Genomic DNA, 11,308 nt, shown 5'->3' with positions numbered 1-11,308 from the left:
TTTGCTCACAGACGAGCACCTCAGACTAGCATTTAGGACTTGTTTATACGTACTTTGCACACAATTCTAACAAATGCTGCTATCTGAGTTTAAGCTCACATTTAAAAGTTGCAATTAAAAGATGAGAAAGGACCTGCCATAGGCAGACACACTGAAAGCAGGGAGCAGTGGCAGAGCTACAACAGCGGAGGATGAAGCCTGGAAAAGGCCAGCTCCTGAGTCCCTGAAGGTAGAGCACATGCCCTCCACCCTATGACACCTGTCTCAAGCCTAGCGCAGGGCACAGTGACGGCCTTGAGGAATCTGGACCAGACATAATTACAGTCAAGACAACCAAACATCCAATACTTAGGCCTTAAGAGGAAAAATATATGTATGCATTTTACCTCATTTGTGTTAAAAGTAGGCACCTTAAAACACAGTTTCAGAATCTTGGTGATACCAGCCAGACTAGGGAATGAGTTTAATTTCTTATTAGGTTCTACATGGGTGGCACAACAGTTAAGCAACTGACTACTAACTGAAAAGTTGGCAGTTTGAACCCACCCAGAGGCACCTCCGAAGACAGGCCTGGTGATCTGCTTCTGGAAGGTCACCGCCTTGAAGACCCTATGGAGCAGTTCTACTCTGCACACATGGGGTCACCGTGAGTTGGAATCGACTCAATGGCAACCAGCAACAACGATCTTTTCTATTTTTGTGTGAAATGCAGTTGGTTTTATATCTGTCATAGCCTCTGGTTCCGATACCTGTTCTTTAACATCTGATCTTACAACGAAGGAGTATTTTCTGCCTCTGTGATTCCGAATGTCACTTTTTATTTCTCTTCTCCTGCCTTCTCAGTATTCCTTAAATTAACAGCAACAAAAAAAGTTATTTAGAAAATTGGAGAATAATGTTTTGACAGAGTGTTCTTGGAGGGGCTATGCTCTTTTATACCAACCAGTTTTTAAACTCTTCATAAAAGCGGTCTTTAACAAGTCCAGACTTGTAAATAGGAATGGAATAGAGACAAAAGGAGATGAAAGAAATGGTGTTCCTGGTCAACTAGGTTGGATGATTTTCAGACTCCAAAGTGTCCTAATAGTTTTACGTGATACAGTCCAGTTCCTGAAAAAAAAAAAAAAAAAAAAAACCCTGCCAACAGGTAACAGGTCTTTGAAAGCTTTTGAAGCCAAAGGCTCCCCACCAGCCAGCCCATCTCTTACTAAGTTCTCAGCCTCATGAAGAATGAGAAACAGATACCATGGCACCAATCTGTCTATGAGAACACAGCGAGACAAATGTAATTGCCTGTATGAGGAATATAAATCAGCAACTTCCAAATCATTCATATTTACACCCACTCCATTTTGGTTGTCTTTCCCTTATAATTTGGCTGTACATTGATGTCAAGTATATAATTTCTTCTGGGGCTTTATCAGGTACTGCCCAGAGCCATGATTATCCAGTGCAGGGAAGCTCTTCCTTCTGAGCAAGTCTATCTTTAGTATCTTCTTGATAACCACGTCTTACATATAAAATCAAAAGGAAAGTCTTGTTTTTCTTATGTGCTCCAGAATCACTAAACATAACATTTAGAAGCAATTTATCAACCGAAACCATTGCATTTTTAGCTGCCACTATAATTTTTCAAAAGGAAGCAATCTTATTCCTTCTCTTTTTCTAATCAGAAAATAACTTCTTTTTCTTTTATGCAAGGAAAACATTTCTTTCCTTTTTTAAATGCAATTTTTATCAAACTGCAACAGAAATTTTAGGGCTTTCCATACTGACCATTAAATCATGTACTAAATTCAACTTTCATCTTGCTAGTGTCTACACTAACTGCACAGGGATAAGACTTGAACAACCAGAACAACAGCAGGATGGATAAGATGATTTCTGGAAGAAGCCACTTTACAAAAAAACAAATAAGCAAAAAACAAAACAAAACAAAACAAAACAAAACTCCAAGCTAGTCTTTAAAAGATAATTTATTAGTCTGAGAAGAAGAGTCACACACTATACCCAGTAATATGCTTCTTTTATTTTTGTGCCTTTATGTTAAAAATATATTTAAACAAGAAACAAAGATAATATTGAATTTTTCCATAAACTTTGCTTTCTTATTTACAGTGTTACATTGTAAATAACATTCCATTGTACACAAATTCAAGACTGCATTACTGTCTGTCCTCCTCATACACTCTTTCATAATATAGTACATACAGCTCAAGGCTATGCAATGTTGAAGCTTAGAAGAGCTTGAGGAAAGAAGTACAAACATTATCAATAAGACTATTACTTAAAAAGGTCCTGACCTTAATTCTCTGCTAGATTGTTTCATTGAAACCATTCTTTGTTACAGAAAAATGCCCCATATAAGGGATGAGAACAACAGTTTAAGCTACCACAGGATCCACTTAAACTGGTTAACAAATAAAAACACTTTATTACTTATTACTGTTATTAAATGGAGCACTACCACTGTCAAATCATTTAATTCATTTCAGACACATCAACGACAGTTGGTACCTCTTTATGAAATCAAAATTGTTTCCTGCAACTTTAGGTTTTACTTGTAAACAGTTAAAGCACACATTTTGTAAAGAAGATTTAATTGTTTCTGTTTTAGTTTACACAGTAAGGATGAGTTTCTATTTCATTAAGGAAGAAGCAAGCGCGCACTCTGCACGCGCGCGCGTGCACACACACACACACTCAGTCACGCTCACCTGCGAAAGGCCCACATGCGTCACTAAAAGCCAGCTACAGCAGCACTTGTGCCTCGAGTGGTACTCGAGGTTACAAGAGGAATTATAAAAGGAGGTGGATGAAATGTCCAACTTCAGTTAAAAAGCCTGGAAAGCTCAGGTTCTGAAATGTCTCTCAGGTGCTTCCTGCTCAGCCCGAAGAATCAGTTCACTGGGCTCTCCAAGCGGCAAACCCCACCTTCAATTGCGATGGATTGTCCTGCCACCGCACCGGGAGGGAGTCTTGAAATGTGGGTCTGCAGAGAGGGAGACAGGGAGAGCGTGAGATGTGCTGGCCGCATCCCCCCCCATGTCCAATGAAGGTGGAGGAAATACCAGAGCATTACGGCTTCACTTTTCTTCTGGGCATCCACGGCCATGATGATGGGGACCTTTCGGTACCAAAACACCCTGTTACTGAGCGTCTACTACCTTCCAGGCACAGTGCCACAACTGGAGACAGAGGTGACCAGGATAACCAAGGCCCCCAACAGCACAGAACTTAACACTTTGTCATATTCAGAACAACGTTTAGTGACAACTGTATTGAGATTATTCCAGCTATCTTGAAATTAATAAACTATCTACATTTTGGCCTCTAAACATTCAGGGAAATTAAGAATACTTACTTGATCAATGTTTATACCTCCAATATTTTCCTTCAAGGATTCAAGCAGCTTACAAAAATTCAGACAATCCAGTAACATAAAATAAGCAAGAAAATGAGAAAAAACAAGAGCTTGTAAAATAAAAAAGACAGGAGCAAGAGTAAAATTCAAAATCTCGGCTAAGGAGTTTTGTACCCTTGCTTGAGGAGGGGCTTCTCCCCTGTGTCTCACCTTCCTGGTGTTCACCACCAGCTATATGATTCATGTGTTTACAGGATAAAAGCAAACCAACTGCTCAGACAAGAACAACTGTTCCTGGTACTGAGGCTAGACAGCACTTTTTCCTGTAGGTCTTCATAAAGAGGGCACAGTGCATAGTGGGAAGAGTGAAGACATCAACTATACAATGAAGAGCTTTGTAGGGATGAGTGTTATAATACCACTCAGTAGAGGCAGGGGCTGGAGGCCAGAGTGGAAGTCTGTAAAAGCTGCTCCACAAGGGGTCAGGATGACGTCAGTCAGGAATTCTTTTTTTTAATGGTCTGGCTTAATCCAGGGATAGATAAACGTCGGGAGTTTCTAAGAGGAACAGAGGGACTTCATATCCTTGAGGTAATCCTCTCTAATTCTGTTTTTCTAAACAAGCTCTTCCTAGGGATGGAACTGCAGTGAGTTCAAGTCCCCAGAGAGGGGTTGTCAGATGAAGCTGGTGAGTCGGCCACGCCTAGGGTAGGGCTGACATCCTCTTATGCAACCAAAATGAAACACGCATATGTTTTAGATGGAGTAACAGTAAGCTAGTTGTTTATAGTTTGAAGGCAGAGAGATATTATTCTCTGGGTCCAACTGGACAAGGCCAATTAGAATAGCTGACATAAGTAAACAATTTGGAAAGTTCTGGAGAATAGGAACTGTTCCCTGGGTACTAAGTTTTCTGTGTGTGCAAGCCAGGAAGCAGTCTGTAACATACATGGGTGGGGTCAGTTGACTTTGCAGTGCATAGCTGGGGGAAGACAGATCTCTGTGATACCTCCTAGGATCCGACGATTCCTGAGTCCACTCACTTGAATCAGGCCTCTGGGAACCATGTCCCAGAATCTGGCCTCATTATTGCATCTGATGGCCAAACTTGACTCTTACCACATTGATGTATTTTACCTTAGAATTTGTGGCTCTTTTGTTTCTTGATGCCTTATTTACCTAGAGGGAGGAGTGAGAAGGGGGAAGGGTGTTGTTTGTTTCTACCACCCAGCAGCCCTTGTCACATCAGGCAATAAAGCTCAAATCACACAATTCAGTGGGTTCAGTGTTGATGGGGTCGCTTTCTCAGCAATTAACTAACATGAAGCGAGAGAGAACCTTTTTCCCCCACGCATCATCCACCAGTTTTTTTTAAAAGGTCTTCCTAATGCCAAAAGCAAAAAAAAAAAAAAGAAAAAGCTCCCTGAGTGAACAGAAGACCCTCAAAGTCAATTTTACCCCAATCTCGTTCTTTTTAGTCATGAACACAGGTATGCAACTATGATAGGGATTAAAAATAAAGCAGAAATGAGCATTTTCTACCTGGTCCAGAACAGCTCTCTAAAAGATGACAACAAGAGATGGGGCTAACTAGGAATTTCTCCATGATGCAGATACCCACAGTGGGGAACCACATAGTTCTGTGTATAAACAGGTTTGAATTTTCCAGTCAGGTTGGTTAATATATCTGCCCCTTAAAAAGTGGCTCATGGGAAAAGCCAACCGCATATTTCTCCCAGAGATTCGAGAGAACACAATGGGAACTCCTGGCAGTCCTGGTGGTCCAGGGTACAGAGAATAAAATAATCGTTAAAAAAAAAAAAGAGAGTGATTTACTATGTCCAAGCAGATGGCCTGCATCTTGACCAGGTGGATGATGGTCTTAAAGCAACCGATTTCCTGCTGACCAAGGAAAAGACACAGAACTGGAAGGAAGAAATTTCTGTCTCATGGTCCAGAGGGCCTGACAGCAATCCACCGAGGTCTGCAAAAACACTGACAGCCAATCCAAACTTACCTCTATCATCACCACTCAAACCTGCCACCAAATTTATGACAGAAGAACATGTAAATAAACTGAGTAAAGCCACAAAATATCAAAGAGGCAGAGCAGAAAAGAAAAAGGGATTTGAGAAGATGACCGTGGTCTTGAGATATTTATTAAAAGTACTCAGGCAAAATACTTCAAAAATACACTTAGGTCTATGTAAATTAAACTGTTTACATAAAACTGTTAGAAATGCTTGACTAGACAAACTGGTTGTTAAGTTTAACTTGTCAAGATTCCCCCTTCTTAAAGGAAGAAGATGTGTTCACAAAACACACAAGAATGATCTTTGTGTTGAAGAGAATAAAATGGTTAACCATCCAAATGTCAACACACCAGTTTCATCCAGCAACATAATCTTCTGACTCCAGAAAATAAGTGACTTTGGTCTGAGAAAGTCTGACCTAGGATGTATTTGAAGCTTTTCTGTGGCTATTTCAATGCATCAGAGGGTGCTTTTTAAGAGATTGTCTTATTTGGGTGTTTCTCTCTAAAAACTTTTTTAGAGAAATAGATTTGAATTTATCTTGAGCCTAAAAATAGACCACTTCTGCAATGAACTCTGATGTCAGCACTTAAGGGTGCAATGAAGTATTTTATATTGAATGACGTCTATGGACTGTGCAGACTCTCAAAGTATCCAGCACACATAACAGCTTATCAAGGTGACTTTAAAACTATTTAAATAGCACACAGTACTCTCAATGTACCTTCATTGGAATCTGCAACTAATGAGAAATAATACATGAAAATCATCTGTGAAAAAGCAACAGACCGATCAATTTTGGCTCCTCTCCCTCCACTCTGTGCCTCATGCCCCACTCTTACACTTCGATACACGTGGTTCCATGCCTCTAATATCCTTTTCTGGTCCTGTCTCAAAAAAGGACTTCCTTGACTGGGTCCCCCACTCAACCTAGAAGCCCTCCTTCCAGTTCCTATAGCACCTGTCTCCTACGGGGATGCAAACGTTTTGTCTCCTGGTACTTTGCGTTTTAGTTTTTAGGTCCTGTAACTGAAAGTCATTTGGAGGCAGGAGCTTGTTTCAGGCACACCTCTGTACTCCCTGAACCTATCAACGTGCTCGATACAGAAGGCACACTCTCGCAATGCTCACTGAGTGAATAAGGGACTGAAACATACCTTCCTAGGCTATGTTTATATGCACATAGAATCTCAAGTGTTTTCACTAGTGTGACTAACCAGATTGGTAAAAGAGTCAATCAAACTAGTTTGGCATATTAAAGATTCTTTTAAAGTAGATTAAAAAGAAAAAGTAAAGACACTAAATTTTTCCACTTTCCAATTTATTGTGCTGATAGAATACAGATGGAGCTTTAGATTTCTCTGTTGCTAACAGCTCCACACCAGTGAAATCCAATGGTCTTGTAGTTATATTCTCTGCTCTTTTGCTAATTCCCTGAGGTTAACACTCCTTGAAGAACTATCGATTTCTATATAAACTGACTATTCAAAGCCAATATTCTTAGGGCTGTATCTCTTTACAAAACCAAACACATTGTATTAATAACACCTTTAGCCTAACGATTTCAAAATGAGAAAGTTAAAAAGAAAAAGAAATTACATAATTACTTAATGTTCTAATCACAACCTAAGTGGTAGCTAAGATTTCCTATCATTCATACTCATGTCTTTAAATCTTTTAAGACCACCTTAGTAACTGTTCTTGTGTGGTTTCTAGGAAGACTACAAACACTCTATTTAATTTTAAAAGTCTCAAAGCCTTTATTTAGTGGTTATATTTTAATCCTCTACCTCTCTACTCAACTTACAACCATCTTTCCACTTTTAGAAAATTTGATCAAGATCTGCCAGAAGAGTCAAGGGAAGATTCTCTTAAGTAATTATCCCCCTTTGGTGGGGTCAGGAAAACAAAATCTAGACAGGCACAGTCTAAAAAAAGCTCTTGGAAATGTTTTGTTCACTAGTTTTGTAATTCTGAGGGTTGGGTTTTCTGTTTTTAGAAAATATACAGAGTTTGAAGCAAAATACTCCAGTCAAAGCAGTGCAGGCATTTACAAAGAGAACAAATGACAGTGAGAACAAAAAAGAAAAACCACTTAGCAGTGGCGAGACTTAAGAAATAGCATTTCAAAACAGAGGAGAGGTGTTTTCATCACCGAGTGTAGCTAAACAAAGTATACGAAGCATACAACATTTTACGTCCAACTCTAAAGTTAATCTAAAGCGGCAGTTTATCATAATGACTATGACCGTGGCTTGCACAATCCAAACACCTTGGATTTGGGGCCATCTTCTCTTCTTCCTGGACACACAGCTAGAATACATTTCCCAGCCCCCTTTGCAGTGAGGTGTGGCTGTGTGGGACTAGCGTGATACCATCAGGCCTGTCTCCTATGCACCATTACTCTCCATATTTTCTTTCTGATGGCCTATGTGACAGAAGGAGCCTGGGACTCCGAATCACTACCTGGAGGACAGTCTTATGCCAATCAGGAACCCCAATTTTGGATTTTACGTGAGTGAGAAACACACTTTTACTGTGTTTGAGCTACTGTGTATTTTGGGGTTTGCTTGTTATAGCAGCTGGTATTATCTTAACCAACATTGGTTCAATTCAGGCCTCTGTAATTACTTGCTGTGTGACCTCTGCTAGTTACTTAACTTCTTTGGCCCCCATCTTTAAAAATAGTAACATTTTACGTCATAGAGCTGATAAGGACTACATCAGATGCTGCATGCAAAAAAAGCATACCTCAAGAAATGTTAGGTATTATTATTATTCAAACAAACACACAGCAATAACACAAACATTGTCTAACACAATCTCTATTATATATTATTGGATGTTCCAGAATTGAGAAATTGTATTTGAAAAGTTTTACAGCCTACAAAAATAGAATAAGACATTTTAATGAAAAATTTGTTACATGCTAATAGGTAAAATTGAAGATTATGGGCATTTTTAGGCCAGCCTTTTTGATGTTGCTTCTCTGCTGCTACTGATAAAATAACCAACAATTGTTAAGTATTTACCAATTGTTAAGGGTTTGAATGGGGGACAGTGGGGGTTTAGTGGTAGTAATCCTTGCCTTCCATGCAGGAGACCAGGCTTGATTCCCAGCCAGTGCACCTCAAGTGCAGTCACCACCCATCTGTAAGTGGAGGCTGGTGTGTTGCTATAATGCTTAACAGGTTTCAGCGGTTTCCAGACTTAGAGTAGGAAGAAAAACTTGGTGATCTACTTCCAAAAATCAGCAAATGAAAATTCTATAAATGTAAACAGTCTGATCCCATTTCGCATGGGGTTACCATGAGTCAGTGGCCGACCCAACAGCAGCTAAAAACAACATCAGCAAAGAGTTTGATCATACACCAGCTTGCCATATTACTAAGTCTCAGAAACAATCAGCGCAACATGCTTAGGTGCTACAGAGAAAACCAAAGCGGTATAATACCGGCAAATTGTCTTCTAAGAACCTGTAATTTTGTTGGGAAGACAAAAATAGCCACATGAAATAATTAGAAAGCCATTAACAAAAGCATGTGACTATGCACTAAAAAGGTAGGATATCCAACCACAAACGCCATAGGAAGTCAAGAAAGGGAGGGGATAGATCAAAGTAGCTGAGGACAACTTTCTGAAGGCTGTGGAATTGGAGGGGCAAGGAAAACGAGACACAGTGGGATGCGAAAATGGCCTGTTGAGCACAAGTCAGGAAGAAGTGACACGTTTGTTTGGTTTGGGCCATACATTGTCTCCAACTTTAAAAAAACTAATAGAACATATTAAAAAATGGGGAGGTTGTACCCGAACATCTTGCTGTCAAGCTTCTCTTAAAAAATCTGGCTACCTCTGTATGGTGAAATTAATTCCTTTATGTGTCCTTTTGCCTTGGTTCTTTGGAAAAACAGCTTGAGAGATCTTCCTCGCCTCTCCCCTCCCCAAGCCCTAAGGAGTTAATTTGTCCTAGTCTTCTACCCAAGAGGGTTTGTTACATTTCCTGGGTAAACTGTAAACAACTTGGTTTGATACTTTTGTCTGGACCTGGGCTACAGCCTGCCCTGTGATTGGTATGTACCTTGAGGGGATTAAATAGACTATGCAAATTAAGTTACTGTAGCCTACTATGCAAATGAAGTGTCTATGGCCTACCCAGAGGGGATTGGTCGGTTCATAGCCCTAGAAGGATGGCTGTGCCTTGAAGTTCACCAGGAGTTTGTATATATAAACCGTCAAGCCCACAGAGGTTTCACAGAGAGAATGAAGCAGGAAGACAGGAAGTAAGAAGGAGAAAGAAGAGAGAAGAAGCAGAGTGAGAGACAGAAGGCAACGAACCTTCTAAAACAGCTGTAACACAAGTCAAGGGCTATAACACTGAAGACAATGAGAGGCCAGGAAGGGGCCCAGCGGGAGAGCCAGCAGCGACAGGCCCAGAAGGGGCCCTGCAGCAGAGTTGGTAGTGACAGACGGCAGGTCCTAGAGAAGCCTGCTCAGAGGGGGCTTAGAGGAGGCCTGCACGGCTGAGAGGAGCTGAGAGAGCTGTCCTGCCCTGAAGAAGGGAGACTTTGCCTGCATGCTTCCTGATCCTGATCCTGAGTTGTAGCCTGTTACTTCCTTAATAAACCACTTAACTGTAAATATGGTCTGTGAGTTCTGTGTGGCCATTTGCAATGGATTATTGAACCCAGCAGAGAAGTAGAGAGTGTCATGGGAGGGACAGCTGGTGTCAGAATTGGTTAAAAAAAGGTTGGAAAGTAGAGGTATGTCTAACCTCCACCTCAGAGGGATCAGCCTTGGGCTGATCTTAATCTGCATTAGCCCCCCTTTAGTTAGACAGGTTCTGACACTGACATTACTATTACCGCCATTGTTTTGTACCTTGCATTTCCTCACCAAAGCAAAGTAGCAGCTATCTTCTTTAGAAGGGCATTTTTGGCAAGAATTTTTCATGGGTGAGGATGTGTTCTTCCTGTTGCATGTGTTCAGGAGGCACATAACATGTGGTGATCCTGTTTTAGTAAGGTTATGATTAACCCACTAGGTCAGGTGGTGACAGCCTGATCCTTCCATCATAAAAATCGCTATCAGCCTTTCGCCCAGTGGTTTTAGCAGCCATCAATAATCAGTGCCCAAATCCATTATTTCATTAGGGGTTTCAATAGGGTGGGTCTCTAATTTTATCATTCTCACTGTTTTAGGAGCCAGAATAATTTCATTAAGAACGTTCTCTCATCAACTTTTTTATATTCTAAAATAACATTTAAATAAGGAAGAATAACTTTTTTTTATTGTTGCACTTTAAGTGAAAGTTTACAATTCAAGTTAGTCTCTCATACAAAAATTTATACATACATTGTTATGTGACCCTAGTTGCTCTCCCTATACTGTGACAGCACACTCCTCCTTTCCACCCCTGATTTCCCATGTCCATTCAACCAGCTCCTGACCCTATCTGCCTTCTCATCTCACCTCCAGGAAGGAGCTGCCCATTTAGTCTTATGTATCTACTTGAGCTAAGAAGCACACTCTTCATGAGTATCATTTTATGTCCCATAGTCCAGACTGAAGTTTGTTTGAAGAGTTGGTCTCAGGAATGGTTTTAGTTTTGGGCTAACGGAGAGTCCAGGGGCCATGTCTTCTGGGGTCCCTCCAGTCTCAGTCAAACCATTAAGTCTGGTCTTTTTACTAGAATTTGAATTCTGCACCCAACTTTTCTCCTGCTCCACCAGGGACTCTCTGTTGTGTTCCCTGTCAGGGCGGTCATTGGTGGTAGCCAGGCACCAGCTAGTTCTTCCAGTCTGAGGCTGATGAAGTCTCTGGTTTATGTGGCCTTTTCTGTCTCTTGGGCTAATATTTTCCTTGTGTCTTTGGTGTTCTTCATTCTCCTTTACTCCAGGTGGGTTGGGACCAA

At 40.7% G+C, this 11,308-nt stretch overlaps 1 protein-coding gene across 4 annotated transcripts in view; it reads right to left on the bottom strand.

The window, feature by feature from the left end:
• Nucleotides 1-1,332: 1,332 nt before the first annotated feature.
• The window catches only part of TASP1 (taspase 1), a 383,025-nt gene continuing 373,049 nt past the window's right edge, over nt 1,333-11,308 (bottom strand). For 2 of the 4 annotated variants that reach the window (XM_023731437.1, XM_004376460.1), the window contains one exon: nt 1,955-2,992. In XM_023731437.1, the coding sequence (XP_023587205.1) occupies nt 2,900-2,992 (93 nt within the window). In that variant the 3' untranslated portion in view covers nt 1,955-2,899. Of the gene's footprint in view, nt 2,993-4,392; nt 4,544-11,308 lie in introns of those variants that run through there. The other 2 variants (XM_023731431.1, XM_023731432.1) reach the window with 2 other exon arrangements.

Source organism: Trichechus manatus, unplaced genomic scaffold (genome assembly GCF_000243295.1).
Source record: "Trichechus manatus latirostris isolate Lorelei unplaced genomic scaffold, TriManLat1.0 scaffold00042, whole genome shotgun sequence".
Taxonomy (NCBI): Eukaryota; Metazoa; Chordata; class Mammalia; order Sirenia; family Trichechidae; genus Trichechus; species Trichechus manatus.
The sequence above is the reverse complement of the archived record's forward strand: the minus strand, read 5'-3'. Positions and strand labels throughout refer to the sequence as shown.